At 40.7% G+C, this 20,019-nt stretch overlaps 1 protein-coding gene across 1 annotated transcript in view; it reads left to right on the top strand.

Annotated features, from left to right (window-relative positions):
* Window positions 1-14,435, top strand: part of LOC117502010 (tyrosine-protein kinase STYK1-like) — a 34,023-nt gene extending 19,588 nt beyond the window's left edge. Inside the window, 10 exon segments of the mRNA XM_034160990.1 lie at window positions 4,335-4,405; window positions 4,407-4,490; window positions 4,492-4,518; window positions 4,634-4,693; window positions 4,695-4,715; window positions 8,855-8,966; window positions 8,969-9,068; window positions 9,851-9,891; window positions 10,160-10,256; window positions 13,771-14,435. Coding sequence (XP_034016881.1) covers window positions 4,335-4,405; window positions 4,407-4,490; window positions 4,492-4,518; window positions 4,634-4,693; window positions 4,695-4,715; window positions 8,855-8,966; window positions 8,969-9,068; window positions 9,851-9,891; window positions 10,160-10,256; window positions 13,771-13,966 — 809 coding nt within the window. The 3' untranslated portion in view covers window positions 13,967-14,435.
* Window positions 14,436-20,019: the final 5,584 nt, after the last annotated feature.

Below are 20,019 nucleotides of genomic sequence, written 5' to 3'. Positions count from 1 at the left end.
ATAAGACACTTTGGCTGTTCCCGTGTTGTTTTTTCACTTGGGGTCTCCACAGGAGATCCAAGGTGGATCTGCATGTTGATTTGGTACTGTGCATGGCACCTCCCTGAGTAAGACCCTTCTCCAGTCGCTCGGTTTAGACAGGCAGCCAGCTCTAGGAAGAGTCCTGGTGGATCAGAACTTCTTCCATTTATGGATGATGGAGAAACAGGATGCACCTGAGCTCAATTTTGAGCTTCATGGCAAAGGCTGTGAATGCTTACTTATGTACATGTGATTTCTTAGTTTTTTAATTCTTAATAAATTTTCAAAATCTTTAAAAAAAAACTTTTTCACATAGTCATTATGGGGTATTGTGTATAGAATTTTAAGGAAAAAAATGTATTTCATCTATTTTGGAATAAGGCTGTCGCATAAAAAGTGGAAAAAGCGAAGCACTGTGATTACTTTCCAGACACGTGGTACCTGTGCCACCTCAATCTAAAGCCGGCACACTTTGTATGAGGGTGATTCTTTAACTACGGGCACTATTGGCCTTGTAAATGTAATTCCCACCAATGTCAATGTCAATGTCAATTTTATTTATATAGCACATTTACAACAACAGCAGCTGCCCAAAGTGCTTCACAGTAAAAACAATATCAAAAACCATACCACCAAAACAGAGCATTAAAATTCCAAAATATACAAAAACACATAAAACCAGACACACACAGCTTAAATTGTATTAAAAGCCAAAGCATAAAAATGAGTCTTAAGAACAGATTTAAAAGACTCTAGAGATGGAGCAGCTCTGATGTGCAAAGGCAAACTGTTCCAGAGTTTAGGCGCAGCCACCGAAAAAGCCCGATCACCTCGAGTTTTTAATCGAGATCTGGGCACATTTAATAAAAGCTGGCTTTCTGACCTCACTGATCTGACCGGAACATAAGGAGTCAAAAGCTCAGAGAGGTATTCGGGAGCCAAACCATTTAAACACTTGAACACAAGCAGCAGGGTCTTAAAATCAATCCTAAATGAGACTGGGAGCCAATGGAGTGAGGCTAACACAGGGGTGATGTGCTCTCGTTTCCTCATCCCCTGTGAGCAGTCGTGCAGCAGCGTTCTGAACCTGCTGCAGACGCTTTAGAGACAACTGGTCCAGTCCACAGTAGAGTGAGTTACAATAATCTAAATGAGATGTTATAAGCAAATGAATAACTCGCTCAAAATCACACGCTGGGAGGTAAGCCTTCACTTTTCTCAAAATTCTAAGTTGGTAGAAACTGGCCTTTACCACAGAATTAATTTGCTTGTCCATTTTGAAGGAGCTGTCAAAAATAACCCCCAAATGTCTGACAGAATCATGCACACAGGAAGACAAAGGACCAAGCACATCATATGAGCCAGATGACCATGCAGGGCCAAAACTAACTATTTCAGTTTTATTCTCATTGAGAATTAGAAAGTTTGAGCCAACCAAGTTTTCACTTCCTGCAGGACAATTACCAAAATAGTCAGAGAATTTGATGGGAGCTTAAGTGGCAGATAGATTTGCAGGTCATCAGCATAAAAATGAAAGGCCAAGTTGTATTTTCTGAATATGGTGCCAAGTGGCAGCATATACAGTGAAAAAAGAGCAGGACCCAAAACAGAGCCTTGTGGAACACCATAATTTAAGGGTGCTGAGCTGGACTGGTGTGGCCCAAGGTGCACAGAGAAACTACGGTCTCTAAGATAAGATCTAAACCACTCCAGTGCTGTGCCTTTAAAACCTGCATAATACTCCAGATGGGACAATAAAATACAGTGATCAACCGTGTCAAAGGCTGCAGTCAAATCCAGCAAAACTAAAATCCCAGAGCAACCAGAGTCAACAATTAAAAGGAGATCATTAAAAACCTTCAACAGTGCTGTTTCAGTACTACGAAGTGATTTGAAGCCAGACTGGAATTTTTCAAAAATGCCATTAGAATCCAAATAAGACTGAAACTGATCATAGACAATTTTCTCAAGGATTTTAGCTAAGAATGGCAACTTTGAAACGGGCCTATAATTGGCAAGAATATTAGGATCCAAGGTGGGCTTTTTGAGGAGAGGCTGAACTACAGCATGTTTTAAAACTCCTGGAACACAACCAGATAAAAGAGAAACATTCATAACATTTAAAATGTACGGCCCAAGGACAGAAATAACACTTTTTAAAAATCGTGCGGGAACAGAATCAAAAAGACAATTGGAAGGTCTTAATTGCTGAACCACTTTGAGCAATTCAGTTAAAGTTAGAGGCTGAAACTCAGCAAAGGCCAAAGTGCACTCAGTGTTTAAATTAAAATCATTAGAGTAAGACACTGAGATCAAAGCCCTGATTTGTGACACTTTTTCAACAAAGAATGACAAAAAGCTGTTCCACACAGTGAGTCAGACAGCACAGACCAGATTTAGATTCTGGGTTAATCAGACGATTCAGTACAATTAAAAAGGACCTGGAGGCCGGTGAGTGTTATTTGCAATAAAATGTGACACAAACTGGGCTTTTGCTGACTTAACAGCTTCTTGGTAATCCACAAGACAGTCTCGAAATATTCCCAGGGAAACATGCAAATGGTCCTTCTTCCATTACGCTCCGCGCGCCTGCATTCGCGTCTGCGCGCAGGAGTAGTCTCATTGTGCCACGGCTCTGACGCAGACCTGGAGCGCTTGGTCACAAGTGGCGCAACAGAGTCTAGCGCTTCTGTGCAGACAGAATTAAATAAAATAAGAAGCTCCTCACAGTTCAAAGCACTCGGTCACGAAGTGAGGAGGGCACAGTGGCCAGAAACGCACTCGTAAAATTGCTCCACAGACTGTGAGTTTAACGCGCGCTTTGTGCGCACAGAAAGGTCCCGTTTTTCCACTGAGCCTGGAAGAGCTAAGTTGAATAAAATCGGCAGATGATCCGAGATCTGACAGTCACATATCTCCTCGACTTGAACATTGAGGCCAAAGAAAGAATAAGATCTAATGTATGCCCCTTTTCATGCGTGGGACCACTAGCCCACTGTGTAAGATTAAAAGAGTCAATCACATTAAGAAAGTCCTTGACCAGAGGCTTATTGTCACAACAAATATGAATATTAAAATCACCCACAATAAACAAACAGTCCAGTGGTGATTACAATTCCAGCCAGGAAATCTGAAAACTCTTGTATAAAGTGCTTGTTGAACTTAGGGGGGGCGATAGATGAGCGCACAAAGGACAAGTGGGTTTGTCTAGAGTTTTGGAGGCACCACACCATTGCCTTACAATATAAAGCGCCTTGGGGCAACTGTTTGTTGTGATTTGGTGCTATATACATGTGTTCTGATGTCACTGTTTATCTCCATAGAAACTACCCAAACAATCTTTCATACAAACTGTTTAAAGGGACATTACAGTGTTGTGGTGGAAATTACGGCAATAGTGTGGGACAACTACATTTTGTTTAGAAAAACCACAACAGTTGTATGACATTGAATACCCCAATTATGTTTTGATTATTTTACTGATATTTTATTCAGAGATATTTTAAAACATTAGAAAAAAACGTTTCTTTACCATTCATTTTTATCATTGAAGATCAAAAGTCTGGGTGTGGGACAAGCACAAAATGGCAATATTTGCATATAATGATGCTGAAAAAAGGTGAAAAAGTCATCATAGACTACTAGAACAAATTTCTTAACACACTTTCATTGTAAAGATAACTATAAAAGTGTGAAATTTCCCCTTTTTTCTGTTTTTTCATACAATATGATCAAAGGACATAATAAGTGCCCATAGTCTAAGAATCACCCATGAAGAGAAAATTTGTTACTGACACGTTAATGCATAACACTCAGCAGAAGCTGACTTCTACCTGCCTGCATGCAGGAAGTACCTGAAGAGGAAAAACAAGCAACACATACATTTTCTGACAACCCACATTTTGCAGCTGCAGAGATCTGCATGCTCCGTATTTTTATTTTATTTTCAGCAAGGTAACTGTTACATGCATAAAATTCACACAATTAACTTAAAATGCACCAAATAATAATATTTGAGTCATCATCGTATATCTAATGCCACCACTCATATTTTCCTAATATCTGGCTTCACTTCATCCTCTCCAAAATGTTTGCGCATGTGGGTCACATAGCGAATAAAACTCACAAACTAATGAAAATATTGAGATAAAAAATCCAAGGGCTTGAGAGTCTTGTTACTGGTTGCCACATGTGGAGTTTGATTCTGATCTGGTCTGGATTGTGCAAGCAGGTTGCCGTTAGTGCTGATGAGTGTTAAATCTCAGCACAGCAAACTATAATACTTAGAAATGTTTTCTAACATTTTTCCCCAGAAAGGGCAAATAACTTGGAGAAGCAGTACTTTCTTGGATTTGCATCGTTCCTGTCTGGACTGGGGCGACACCCACAACCTGCCAGCGCTCCTGGGCGTGGTTTCGGTGCAGTCGCCTCTAATGATGGTGATGGAGGAGTTGCAGCACGGAGACCTGCTTGGGATTTCTCTGGAGATGTCGACAGGTAATCTGATACTAACAGGGTCTCTTATGGACACAAAAAAGACAACAGCTGGCAGCTAACTGAAAGGACATTAACAAAATATTTTCTTTATTTCTTTTTTCTCTGATTCCTGAAGGATCATTCAGGTGGAGCGTCTTCATGTGACCTCACGGAGAAGAATATTTTCACCATGGCAGGGACAAGTGGCCTCAGCACTGGTGGTTAAACTCACATTTTGGTCCAGCAGTCAATGCAACGTTCAACATGTAGCTTTTTAAAAAGGGGATGAGATTTCAAAGTGAGAAAAGTCCCTGTAACGTACTGTCCGTTCATGCCAGACACTGAAGTTTTGACTCATGGTCAAAAGAGTAAACCAGGACATCCAGGAATTCAACCCAGAATTTCATTCATCAGACATCAGTTCTCTGCTTCAATAAAACATCCAGGGGACTCATTTTCCAATCATTCCATGAAATGATTGAAAAATAACACGAAGTTGTGAATCAAAAAGTTAAAAGTACAACTACAACTACAACAAATAAATTCAATAAAAAAATAGATAAAATAAAATGGACTCGTGTTCTATTTCCAATGCAATCCATGTTCATCATCTGCATAAACTAATAATACAATAACATACTTTTGGAGGGCAGTATGCACTTTCAGAGGCTCGGCGTCTATGCCCAGTCGCCCAAAATGACAGATATTGCCTGAGTTAGATGAGTTATTTATTCAGCAGTGCGTCCTCATCAAGCTGGCTGCTGTTCATTGTCGTACTATCCATGAGAAAATCATCCGCAATATCCATATTGGGACCAACACACACACTTCTCGCCTTTTTATGTTTTCCTCTGCGGACAGTTATTGGGCTGCGCACGCGCTATGACGTCATATGTTTACGCACAGTGGGCAGGTATAGCCGGGTAGCGTCAACGTAGCCCCGCCTCGGTAAAGTGATAATAATGTCCAAAATTTTGTCCATCATGCTTATTTTTGGAATTTAACAGTCCTTATTATACACACCACACCACAAGCTGAGGGCTTCCTGCATACATCCACTGTTCACATCTGCATCTGTGTCCATCTGATGATTCCTTTTGTCCAAACAGCATCAAATAGCATCCATTATGTTGTCTAATGCATGTTTATTTGTCCATCTTGCATATTTTTGTAATTAAATTTTCCTGATGTTAAGTCACAGCACAGACTGTGGTGTGCAAGGTGCTACACTGAATTTCTGCCTGTTGTTTAAACTCACCCCGCAGGGAGATACTGTGTTAAAAAATGAGTTCTACATACAAAAAAAGGTGTTACTTATACTTCACGATGACTGTTTTATTTCCTCTTTTCAAGAGGCATTTTTGTTTTGTTTTGTTTTTTAGACATTTTGTTTAGACACTGAACAGGTGAACAAATCCTAATCTTTATCTACCCTGATATTGGCGTATGAGTGTGTGTGAATGAAAAGCATCAATGTAAAGCACTTTAAGCTTCTGACTCAGAGATAGAAAATGGACTGCAGATAGTACTTTTCCATCTATTGCACATATATATACATATACGAGGTCTATTAGAAAAGAAACCGACCTTTTAATTTTTTCAAAAACTATATGGATTTGAATCACGTGTGATTGCGTCAGACAAGCTTGAACCCTCGTGCGCATGCGTGGGTTTTTCCACGCCTGTCAGTTGTGTCATTCGCCTGTGAGCAGGCTTTGAGTGAGGAGTGGTCCACCCCCTCGGCGGATTTTCATTGTCAGGAAATGGTGGAATGATTTGGGCTTTTTTTCCATCAGAATTTTTTTCAGAAACTGTTAGAGACTGGCAGCTGGAAACCATTCGAAAAATTTATCTGGCTTTTGGTGAAAATTTTATGGGCTTCGCAGAGAATAAGGACTGTTACTACAGCTTTAAGGACGGCCTTAAGGACGCTCGGCGTGCTGCGCTCCGTGCCGCCATCGAGAGCCACAAACCACCGGATCATTTCTAAACAGATGGCTCTGTGGAGCCGGGACCGTCGTGTGCACTTTCTCTGGTTATCACAAGAGCTGGACATCAGCCATTTTCCGGCAGATTTCACTTTTAACAAGAGATTTTGTCATGGAAAGCCGAGCGGAGGCTTTACGCATCACGACCGATTTGCTGATGGAGCGAGACAAAGGAACACCTCCGTTTTGGTCTCACAGGACGGCTTTGAGATGGCGTTCAGACAGCTGTCGGTGGTTTTTCCATCGAGTGATTATCTGAGAAATTGTGGATGTGCCTGGACATGCCAGAACATGTCCCGTGAGGCTTCATCACGGCGTTGCTTTGCGCCATGCGGCACCGCCGCGACGCATGGAATTCCTCCGCACGTCTGTCTCAATGTGCCAAAAAGTGCTGATGTCCACATCTTTTCACAATTCCTGTGCTAGTCAGACGACGTCCCAGATAAAACACAGTGTCCAGTTTGGAAATGAACGGCACATTCCACTGTTACAGGAGTTTTTGTCATGGAAAGAGGAGCCGCTCATTGCGCAACAAAAACCCCCCAAAAAAAAACACCTCCGTGTTGGAAACCATTCAGAAGATTCAGACGGCTTTCGATGGCTTTTCAGTTGAGTGAGTATCCGAGAAATTGTGTAACAGCTGGACATGCCACAACATGTCCTGTGAGACTTCCAACACGGAGGTGTTTTTTGTTACATGCAATGAGCGGCTCCGTGCCGACGCGCGAAATCCTCTCCACGTCTTTCATTAAAAAATCTCCTGTAACAGTGGAATGTGCCGCAAAAGTGCTATGTCCAGCTCTCTTGCCATTTCTGTGGTAGTCACACGATGTCCCGGATCAACACAGCGTTCAGTTTAGAAATGATCTGGTCGTTTCAACCTGTCGATGGCCGCTCGGTGCGCCGCGCACCCTCCGCCGCTGTGGGCCGTCTTTAAAAAGGTTTTAACACTCCTTAATCCATGTGACGCCGACAGAATCTTCACCGAAATCCATCTGAATCTTTCGAATGGTTTCCACCTGGCTGTCTCTAACAGTTTCTGAAAACATTTTCATGGAACAAAGCGGCAGCCTCTCAGCCATTTCAATGACAATAAAAATCCGATGAGGGGGGTGGACCAGTGCTCACTCCAAAGCCTGCTCACAGGAGAATGACGCAACCGACAGGCGTGAAAAAACTCACGCATGCGCACGAAGGTTCAAGGTTGGCTCATGCAAGCACACGTGATTCAAATCCATAAGGTTTTTGAAAAAAAATAAAAGGTCTGATACTTTTTGGACAGACCTCGTATATTATATATATATATATATATATTATATATATATATATGTGTGTGTGTGTGTGTGTGTTATATAATATATTTGTGTGTGTGTGTATATATAATGTATGATAATGGTGTATATTGAGTGAGCACTGGTCCTCCCCCCTCGTTGGATTTTCATTTCGAAGAAATGTCTGAACGATTGGAGCAGCGCTGAATCAAATTTTTCCAGAAACTGTGAGAGACATCCAGGTGGAAACCATTCGGAAGATTCAAACGGCTTTTGGTGGCTTTTCAGTCGAGTGAGTATCCGAGGAATTGTGTAAGAGCTGGACATGTCACAACATGTCCTGTGAGACTTCCAACTTCCGCATGTCTTTCATTACAAAATCTCCTGTAACAGTGCTGATGTCCAACTCTTCTGCAATTTCTCTGGTAGTCAGACGACGTCCCGGATCAACACAGCGTTCACTTTGGAAATGATCTGGTCATTTCAGCCTGTCGATGGCCGCTCGGAGCGCGGCGCACCCTCCACCATTGTGTGGACGTCTTTAAACTGGTTGTACCACTCCTTATTCTGTGTGATGCCCATAGGATCGTAACCGAAAGCCGTCTGAATCTTCCGAATGGTTTCCTCCTGGTTGTCGCCCAGTTTCTGGCAAAATTTGATGCGGCGCTGCTCCAGTCGTTCCTTCCTTTTTCCTGGAATGAAAAAATGCAGAGCGCAGAGCGCACAGCACACGTCCCACACAAAGGGCTGCTTACCAGCAAATGATGCAATCGACAGGCGTGAAAAAGTTCACACATGCGCACGAAAGTTCAAGGTTGGCTCATGCAAGCACACGTGATTCAAATCCATCAGGTTTTTGAAAAAAATAAAAAGGTCCGATACTTTTCTAACAGACCTCATATGCACACACTCACACAGTATATATAAAATTTGAGTGATGGCCCAGATCTTACTGAGGTGGCAGACAGTTGCCGTTAATTAAAAACCTTGATGTCAGTTGGAGGATACATCATGTCACATCATATTAGCACAGAGTAATTTTGCTGCTCTCCTGAAATTCCAGCATATTTTCTGTTTTCTGCATATTTAATCATCCAGGAGTACCTGCACAGTCAGCGTTGTATACATGGTAATGTGGGAGCCCGAAGCGTTCTTGTGGGTGGAGCTCTGACGGCGAAGCTTTGGGGATTAGGCCCCGCCTACCGCAGGAAACACAGGCCAGTTCTCCAGGAGCACTGGAGGTGATGGAGTTAAGAAAGTGGCAGGCGCCTGAAGTCCTGGCCAGAGGAGACCTCAGTCAGAGCAGCGACGTGTGAGTCCTCCAAGAGAAGACGGTGTTGAAATGTGGCATAGTTATTGCTAACGATGCTCACACTGAAGCTTTGTTATGAGCTCAGGATTAAACAAACAAAAACAAAAAAAATACATGTTTGAATCTTTACTAACATTATAGCAAAAAAGGTCATAGTGCTGTTTGTGAATCTTTTTTTTAAAGATTGAAGGAAATGGAAAAAAACAAAGGTACACTTTTCGGTCAAACATTTAAGCATTCATGAATGCTACTGAAGCCCAAGTCATACTTATTTATATTCAGCAACAGTAATCATGATAATAAGACTAAACACTGTGTAATAACAAAATCTAGTTGAATACACTCCAAGTACATTTGCAACTACACACGTTAGACCATGAGCTATAAATTGTCAAGATAGGGCCCTAAATCTGTAACACTGAGCAGAAAGTGGTCGTGTAGGACCTCTGCTGAATCTTCATGGAGGCTACAGCAAGTCTTTGGTGAGACTTTACAAACAGAGGACTCTTACAGATCCTGCGGGCTCTGCAGGAGCGATTCCACCAGAACATGGTCACGCTCAGGAAGCTTTGCTGACAGATGACCATTATATAAATTTTTCTAAATCAATGAATAAAATCTACATCTTTGACACTGCTCACATTTAAACCTGTTTGGATAAATAAGGAAGTCATTGAAGCTCAAGGTCATACTCCTGGATTCGAGTTAGTGCAATGTAACATTGATTTCATTTATAAAAAAATATATACTTTATACATATATATTTTATTTCCTTCTGGCAGGTGGTCATTTGGTATCCTGCTCTATGAGATGGTCACACTGGGTGAGTATTTGAGGGGCTTTTTCTTAATTTTTTTAAAATAATTGACAGGAATTTAGATGGTGCAATTTTGCCTTATATGTACATATATTAGACCTTTGACAGTTTGCATCTTTTCAGAAATCAGGAATAAACTGAATGCCTCTTGTAAAGCACAATCACACATTTTCCACAGCAATTCTAAATACTCTCTTGATTGTTGGCACATTGTGTTTTTTATTATGTGTAAATCCTTAACACTTTAATCTAATGCTGCCCTCTGCGGACACAGGCGACCCTCCGTTTGCTGAACTCATGGCGACTGAACTGCTGCAGTACCTCCAGCGAGGAAAAACCCTGAAAAAAACAGCCACCTGCTCCACCTCACTGTGAGCCAGACTCCTTAGAACTGTAGTTATTTTAGAACTTTTAAAATTAAAAATTGAAATAAAGGCGACACGCTCACTCTCTGAGATTGCTGCTTAAACACAAACAGATGTTTCACACATGTTCAGTCATTACAGGCAAATTCACATTGTTTCAAAAAGTAAAATTCACTGTATAATGCGTTTTTGTACAACTTGATTGTTGCAATTTGTCTACAGTTGTTTCTTTGATTTCAGTTTTTAAGCTCTAGCAAAAAAAAACTTAACTTTTTTAAATGTCCTTTTAAGAAAAATGTTTTACATTATTAGAATGAAGTTTTATTGCTGTTAAAGAAACTACATTTATGAGTTTTTCTTTTTCTTTTCTACTAGTTAAGGAGGCCCTGTAACTTATACACGGTGCACCTTCTACACCGAAAAATCATACACTGGTTATGCATAATCATAATTATAGTAACTATTTATGTCAGACTTTCACAGGAATCAAAGTACTCAAAAAAAAAGTCAACTCCAATAATAAAAGAATAAATGCCAATAATAGCAAGAGTTCTCCGAGAGCATAATATGTCCCCCTGGAAAATCCTGTTTTGGTACAAGTGCTTAACGTTCTGATAACATTTCAAGGTATGTGCTAATTGATTTCCAAATGCAGACACCAACTCACAAACTTGGTAGTGTTTAGGTTTGTTAATCAAGTGCCATAACTCTACCAAAATGTGTCAGATCTTTTACAACATTGCAATATGCGTATTACCAACCTATAACAATGAATTAAATGGACTAAATAGTAAATGGACTCCATTTATATAGCGCTTTTCCATCTGCATTGATTGTTTACATGTTTCACCTGTTTCTCTTAGTGATATTTAAAAATAAATAAATACAAGGTCTGTCAATAAAGTAACGATCCTTTTTATTTTTTTCAAAAACTATATGCATTTCATTCATATGTTTTTACGTCAGACATGCTTGAACCCTCGTGCGCATGCGTGAGTTTTTCCACGCCTGTCGGTGACATCATTCGCCTGTGAGCACGCCTTGGGAAGGAGTGGTCCCGCCCCCTTGTCGGATTTTCATTGTCTGGAAATGGCGGAATGAAAAGGACTTTTTTTCCATCAGAATTTTTTCAGAAGCTGTTAGAGACTGGCACCTGGAAACCATTCAAAAATTTATCTGGCTTTCGGTGAAACTTTTACGGGCTTCACAGAGAATAAGGTCTGTTACTACAGCTTTAAGGACCCCTTTAAGGACGCTCGACGCGCCGCGCTCCGAGCTGCGACGACGCGGCACAAGCCACCGGACCATTTCTAAACGGATGGCTCTGTGGATACGAGACCATCGTGTGCTCTTTCTCTGGTTATCACAAGAGCTGGACATCAGCCATTTTCCGGCAGATTTCACTTTTAACAAGAGATTTTGTCATGGAAAGCCGCGCGGAGGCTTCGCGCGTAAAGACCGATTCGCTTTGGAAGCGAAACAAAGGAACACCTCCGTTTCGGCGTGTCAGAGGACAAGTTTGGACATGTCTATCTCGGCTTTCAATGCTTACCAGTCCAGTAAGTATCAGTGAAATTGTGGAGAGCTGGACATGTCCAAACTTGTCCTTTATCACTCCCGAAACGGAGGTGTTCCTTTGTCTCGCTTCATCAGTGAATCGGTTATGACGCACGAAGCCTCCGCACGGCTTTCCATGACAAAATCTCTTGTTAAAAGTGAAATCTGCCAGAAAATGGCTGATGTCCAGCTCTTGTGATAACCAGAGAAAGAGCACACGACGGTCTCGTATCCACAGAGCCATCAGCTCAGAAATGGTCCGGTGGCTTGTGCCGTGTCATCGCAGCTCAGAGCGCGGCATGCCGAGCGTCCTTAAAGGGGTCCTTAAAGCTGTAGTAACAGACCTTATTCTCTGTGAAGCCCGTAAGATTTTCACCGAAAGCCAGATACATTTTTCGAATGGTTTCCAGGTGCCAGTCTCTAACAGCTTCTGAAAAAATTCTGATGGAAAAAAAGTCCTTTTCATTCCGCCATTTCCAGACAATGAAAATCCAACAAGGGGGCAGGACCACTCCTTCCTAAGGTGTGCTCACAGGCGAATGACGTCACCAACAGGCGTGGAAAAACTCACGCATGCGCACGAGGGTTCAAGCATGTCTGACGTAAAAAACATATGAATGAAATGCATATAGTTTTGAAAAAACAAAAAGGACCGTTACTTTATTGACAGACCTCATAAATCAGCAAAAGGGTTGCATATCATATAAATCATGAATGCTTATAAGTTCAATGGTAAGAATATTTCATGCGCTGAAAGATGGAATGTTCCATCTTTTACCGCATGAAATATTCTTTCCATTCCACAAATGAAAAAGCATTCATTATTTGTTTTATATAACACTTAAATCAGATTTTTATCATTTGATATTTTATTAATGTGTGCCACTGGTCCTTTGACATCAACAGGTTCCAAACAGTATAACACAAACTTTAAATAGCAATCCAATCTGGAATTGTTCTCAGTCAACTTACAAAAACAATCAGTTCAAAAACAATCTTGACACCATAGTCCAAAATTCAGTGGAGTCTTCCATGCCCTAGTATCTATCAGTGGTTAAAATTTGGTGAGAATCCATGAAGCAGTTTTGGCATAATCCTTCAAACCCTATATAAAGTGACTCTTGATCCAGAATCCAGATCTGGATCACCTCGAAAAGCGTATATAAAGTGAAATCTTGGTCCAAAATCTGGATTCGGATCCAGATCACCTGCAAAATTTAATGGAGTCTTCCATGGCATAATATCTATCTGTGGTGCAAATTTGGTGAGAATCCATGAAGTAGTTTTGAAGAAATCCTTCAAAGCCTATATAAAGTGAAATCTTGATCCAGAGTCCAGATTTGGATGTAATTTGGTGAGAATCCATGAAGCAGTTTTGACGTAATCCTTCAAACACTATATAAAGTGAATCTTGATCCAGAATCCAGATCCGGATCACTTCCAAAATGTAATGGAGTCTTCCATGGCCTAATATGTATCTGTGTTAAAAATTTCATCAAAATCTGTGCAGTATCTTTGACGTAATCCTGCTAACAGTAATCCTTCAAAGCTTATATAAAGTGAAACTTGATCCAGAATCTGGATCCAGATCACCTAAAAAATTTAATGGGTTCTTCTATGGCCTAATATCTATCTGTTGTGAAAAGTTTGTCAAAATCCGTTCAGTAGTTTTTATGTAATCCTGCTAACAGACAGACAAATAAGTAAACACCAATGATTTTATTACATTCTTGGCGGATGTAACTTGAGCCACTCAACAATTTCAAACATCATTTTCATTCTTAGCAGCCCAAAATTAGAAAAGTTTGACTATATTTGTTTGGGAAGCATTTTGCCCGTAGGCCTGTGTAATCTGACGATGTTAAGAACATAAACTGGAGTCTCCTTAGAGGTGCTGATAACAGGGGGAGACGGGGTGAGAAATGTCTTTGTTGTTGTACTAACAGACGTTCACCCCCTGCAGGTTTTCCAACATCCGGTTCTGCTGTCAATGGAGCCGTCAGCAGCGTCCGTCCATGTCTGAACTGATCCGCAAGCTTCACACTGGGGAGAAATCAGCCAATGGGACCACAGTCCTCAGAGTCGCTGAACCCCTGGACATTGGGAAATACCTGAGGGAGGCAGGATATGGAGAAGCCTACAACTACGCTGTGCTCTGATTGGAAGACTCTTCCAAGTCACCGGACAGATTTTGCACTACACAAGTGACTTGGATAAAGTTTGAGAAGGCCGGGGTCTGGTCTCTCACTCATATGGTAAAACATTGGGAAGGATGCGGAAAATATTAAGACTTGATTCAAAGTGGGGCATTTTGGGCCTTGCACTTAAAGGTTTTTGTAAAAATTATTTTATCATTTTATTTTTGTGTTGTTAATGTAAATCCACCAAACAAAATATGAAATGATGTTCATGCACCTTTTATATTGCTGGACTTTTATAACATCCTTACGTTATATGTTTAAAGAGTAATACAAGCAAAGTGCCGTGCAGTGGCGCAAAGCTCGCTCCATGGTACAGGGAGTCCCAAACAGGAAATGCGGAATTTTGAGTCCACAGTGAAACAGGAAATGTCAAACGTCAAACACTTCCTGTATCAACATTTCCTGGATTGACAGACGAGATCCCATGGAATCTCATGGGAACTCAGTGGCAAGTTCACACTGAAATAGGAAGTGCCAAATTTTGAGTCCACAGTGAAACAGGAAATGTCAAATGTTGAACACTTCCTGGCATGAGTGGAGCTAGAGTGGAGGCCAGGGTTGCACTGGACTCCCTTGAAAACTGATTGGACACAGGTGATTGACATGTCACGGCACCGCACGTCTGGTTGAAATGAGCTGCATTTTGAAATCAGTGAGTCATATTGACTGCTAGGTTCCTCCTGTCCAGTAGTTGGTGCTGTGTACCACAAAAAGTTCTAATCCACCATAGTAGAAGAAGAGAAGTTGTAGATTAAATAACCTCTTAATTTTGCTCTCTGAGTGACACCAGGATGATGCATTTCACTTAAAACTACACATGCCACGGAGTGTTTCTCAACTGTACTCAAAAGTATTGGAACACGTGGCATTTCACACATTTTAATTTGTTTATACCATTTCAAATACAAATACAAATAAATAAATAAATTTAAAGTTATCCTCCTTAAACTCAAACTACAAGCACATGTCTACAACTTGATATAAATGAATTAAAAATATAAAATACAGCTTCCTGCTGAAGTGGTGTAGAGGAAGATTTTCTTTAAAAGAAGTCCTTTTGTTCACTTACAATTTGCCAGAAAGTACATCTAAAATCGACTTGGAAATGTTCATGTTTACATCCCCTTATCTGAAGAAAACTGTCAAGAAAGCTGATTATTATTTGCAGGTTTTAGCAAGTTTTACAGATTTGCGTTCAGTTTGAGGAACATAATTTTAGAAATTTTTATTCTATTTTTTGTATTTCTTGGATTTGAAATGGCATAAACAAGTTAAAATTTGTGAAATACCAAGTGTTCCAATACTTTTGGAGGGCACTGTATCCTATCCTGATGACGAGTGCAAAATGAGTGTGGTATGAGTACTGTTTTGAGTGTTTAATTTTCACTGTTGCTGTACTTTGTGTGAAATCAGTCACACTGTATATCATATTGATATGACAATATTGACATACGATAATTTGGCCATATTGTACAGCCCTACTGTCAACTAGCTGAAAACTTTGAATATTAATTTACATCTATATTAAAAAAATGCTTAAAGTGGCAGGGGGTTAAGAGGGCTGTAATTAGGGTGGTCTGTGGGGGGGGATGCTTAAAAAGGTGGGGGGTCTGGGGGAGCAGAGCCCCAAAAGCTGAAAGGTTTTAGTCATGCTAATGCTCCCCTGAAGCTTTTACTAAAAAAAAGTCTGAAGGACCTAAATGACATTGTGAAATGCTGAAGAGCTTCACTTGTTCATGTCCGCAACATATACTACATATTATAAAGTATTGTGTTTTTATTTGTTGACATAAAGAAATACTAATATAATGAAGGAGAGCAATGCACATTTCTCATTGACTGGATTTTACATGTGACAGAGATTTATCTCTACGTTCTCATGAACAACAAAGTGGTGAGTTCACATCCTGGCTACTTTGCATGTTTTTGAAGAATTTACATACATTGTGTAACCTGCGGCCGTTTTAACGCATAACAAGTGGTGGCGGTGGTGGTGTTACCATACCTTCCATTTCTTTTTGGCAGTTTGCGAAAATCACTTTTTCAACATCACTGCAACATAGCACATGAAGGCAACAGCTTAATTTGTAGTTTTTAATTTGCACAAAAATGCTGATTTATGCGAGTGGAAAAAAATAAATTGCTGAATGCAGAATGTTTCAAACATTAAAAGACTGACTTTAAAAGCATAACAGAAGGAAACCATTCAAGTGTAAATATTGAGGCAGAGATATTCTGAGAGTTTTGATATAAAGTGCTGATGGAAGCAAACATTTATCTGCATTCATTAAAAGAATATTCTTACAGTGAGGCAAATGAGTATTTGATCCACTGTCGATTTTGCAAGTAGTTCCACCTACAAAGAATGAAGAGGTCTGTAATTTTTATTGTAGGTGCACTTCAATTGTGACACAGAATCTAAAAAAACATCCAGAAAATCACATTGTATGATTTTTAAATAATTAATTTGCATTTTATTGTATTAAAAAAGTATTTCATACAATAGAAAAACAGACCTTAATATTTGGTACAGAAACCTTTGTTTTCAATTACAGAGGTCAGACATTTCTTATAGTTCTTGACCAAGTTTGAACACACTGCAGCAGGGATTTTGGTCCACTCCTCCATACAGATGTTCTCCAGATTTTTCAGGTTTTGAGTTTCCGCTCCCTCCAAAGATTTTCTATTGAGTTCAGGTCTGGAGACTGGCTCAGCCACTCCAGGACCTTGAAATGCTTCTTACAGAGCCCCTCCTTAGTTGCTCTGGCTGTGTGTTTGGGGTCATTGTCATGCTGGAAGACCCAGCCACGATCCATCTTCAATGCTCTTACTGAAGGAAGGAGGTTGTTTGCCAAAAACTCACAATACATGACCCCATCCATCCTCCCTTCAATACGGTGCAGTCGTCCTGTCCCCTTTGCAGAAAAGCACCCCCAAAGTATGATGTTTCCACCCCCATGCTTCATGGTTGGGATGGTTTTCTTGGGGTTGTTCTCATCCTCCAAACACGACAAGTGGAGTTGATACAAAAAAAAGCTCTATTTTGGTCTCATCTGACCACATGACCTTCTTCCATGCCTCCTCTGGATCATCCAGATAGTCACTGATGAACTTCAAACAGGCCTGGACATGTGCTGGCTTGAGCAGGGGGACCTTGCTGCTCTGCAGGATTTTAAACCATGACGGCATCATGTGTTACTAATGTAATCTTTGTGGCTGTGGTCCCAGCTCTTTTCAGGTCATTGACCAGGTCCTCCTGTGTAGTTCTGGGCTTTGTCAAAATCATCATTACCCCACAAGGTGAGATCTTGCACGGAGCCCCAGACGGAGGAAGATCAACAGTAATCTTGCATTTCATCCATTTTCTAATAATTACACCATAGTTGTTGTCTTCTCACCAAGCTGCTTGCCTGTTGTCCTGTAGCCCATCCCAGCCTTGTGCAGGTCTACAATTTGTCCTTGGTGTAATTAGACATCTCTTTGGTCTGGGCCATGGTGGACAGGTTGGAGTGTGATTGACTGAGTGTGTGGACAGGTGTCTTTTATACAGGTAACAGGTTCAAACAGGTGCCATTAATACAGGTAAAGAGTGCAGAATAAGAGGGCTTCTTAAAGAACAATTAACAGGCCTGTGAGAGCCAGAATTCTTGCTGGTTGGTAAGTGATCAAATACTTATTTCAAGTGGTAAATGGACTGCATTTATATAGCGCTTTTCCATCTGCATCAGATGCTCAAAGCTCTTTACAATAATGCCTCACATTCATCCCAATGTCAGGGTGCTGCCATGCAAGGTGCCCACTACACACCAGGAGCAACTAGGGGATTAAGGACTTTGCCTAAGGGCCCTTAGTGATTTCCCAGTCAGTCTGGGATTTGAACTGAGGATCCTCTGGTCTCAAGACCAACGCTTAACCACTAGACCATCAACTCCCCTTTTTGTTGTAAAAAATGAAAAAAAAAAAAAAACAACACTGTACATATTACAACCCGCTACTTATTGACAAAGAACCTTATAAAACGAGCTCGTCTGCCTTTTGTCCAATTTACAACTGCATCAAATCACAACTTGTTTGAATAAGAAATCCTTGCAGTGGGATTTGAAACAGTCACATCCTTAATAAAAAAAATTGGACAATGATGCATGTGACACCCCACTTGTGCCTGAAGCACATCATGTGAGAGGGTGGCAAAGAAAACAAGTGTTTAAGTCAGTTTGTCAAGTCAATATATAAAAAGTCAAACCTGTATTGTGCTCATTTGCCATAAAAGCTGCAGGAGATTAAAATATTAACACTATCAACTTTGTCCTCATTATGCTGAGCCTCCACTTACACATTTAAAACATGAGTCTGTTATAAAAAAAAAAGGAGACATGCCGCTAGACATCGTCCTCACCGTTTGACCTGCACTGCAAGATCCTTTACTGTTGAAGACTTCAGCTGTGAGATTGTGGCTACCTTCATGTGCTTTGAAGAGGAGTATTGACATTTAACAAAATTATCTTTTTTTGTCAGGCCCTCATCCACTTTGAGGATGTTCTTGGTGATTTGTGCCATCACAGGAATCAAACTCGCTGCAGTGTAGTCCATGTAGTGCTGCGGTGTCGCATCCCATTCACCAGCTTCCAAAACCTTGAGGGCAAGTGTTAATGCAGCACTTGCAACCATGGAAGGTGGCAGATGGACCATGTCATAGTCCACCATGATGAGTTCCAGCAGTTATTTTGCCAGGGTGTGTTGCTCAGCAGTGACCTCATAAATCTTTGAAACCCTTCTCAGGAAGTGAAGGGGAAGAGGACGACCTACAGTAGCGTTCAGAATGCTAGTAGTGCTATGTGACTAAAAAGATTAATCCAGGTTTTGAGTATATTTCTTATTGTTACATGGGAAACAAGGTACCAGTAGATTCAGTAGATTCTCACAAATCCAACAAGACCAAGCATTCATGATATGCACACTCTTAAGGCTATGAAATTGGGCTATGAATAAAAAAAAAAAGTAGAAAAAGGGGGTGTTCACAATAATAGTAGCATCTGCTGTTGACGCTACAAACTCAAAACTATGATGTTCAAACTGCTGTTTTAGCAATCCTGTGAATCACTAAACTAGTATTTAGTTGTATAACCACAGTTTTTCATGATTTCTTTACATCTGCGAGGCATTAATTTTGTTGGTTTGGAACCAAGATTTTGCTGGTTTACTAGTGTGCTTGGGGTCATTGTCTTGTTGAAACACCCATTTCAAGGGCATGTCCTCTTCAGCATAAGGCAACATGACCTCTTCAAGTATTTTGACATATCCAAACTGATCCATGATACCTGGTATGCGATATATAGGCCCAACACCATAGTAGGAGAAACATGCCCATATCATGATGCTTGCAACACCATGCTTCACTGTCTTCACTGTGAACTGTGGCTTGAATTCAGAGTTTGGGGGTCGTCTCACAAACTGTCTGCGGCCCTTGGACCCAAAAAGAACAATTTTACTCTCATCAGTCCACAAAATATTCCTCCATTTCTCTTTAGGCCAGTTGATGTGTTCTTTGGCAAATTGTAACCTCTTCTACACATCTTTTACTTAACAGAGGGACTTTGCAGGGGATTCTTCCAAATAAATTAGCTTCACACAGGCGTCTTCTAACTGTCACAGCACTTACAGGTAACTCCAGACTGTCTTTGATCATCCTGGAGCTGATCAATGGGTGAACCTTTGTCATTCTGGTTATTCTTCTATCCATTTTGATGGTTGTTTTCCGTTTTCTTCCATGCGTCTCTGTTTTTTTTGTTCATTTTAAAGCATTGGAGATCACTGTAGATGAACAGCCTATAATTTTTTGCACCTGCGTATAGGTTTTCCCCTCTCCAATCAACTTTTTAATCAAACTACGCTGTTCTTCTGAACAATGTCTTGAACGTCCCATTTTCCTCAGGCTTTCAAAGAGAAAAGCATGTTCAACAGGTGCTGGCTTCATCCTTAAATAGGGGACACCTGATTCACACCTGTTTGTT

Source organism: Thalassophryne amazonica, chromosome 20 (assembly GCF_902500255.1).
Source record: "Thalassophryne amazonica chromosome 20, fThaAma1.1, whole genome shotgun sequence".
Taxonomy (NCBI): domain Eukaryota; kingdom Metazoa; phylum Chordata; class Actinopteri; order Batrachoidiformes; family Batrachoididae; genus Thalassophryne; species Thalassophryne amazonica.
Note: the sequence above shows the minus strand (reverse complement) of the source record. Positions and strands in the feature narration are given on the sequence as shown.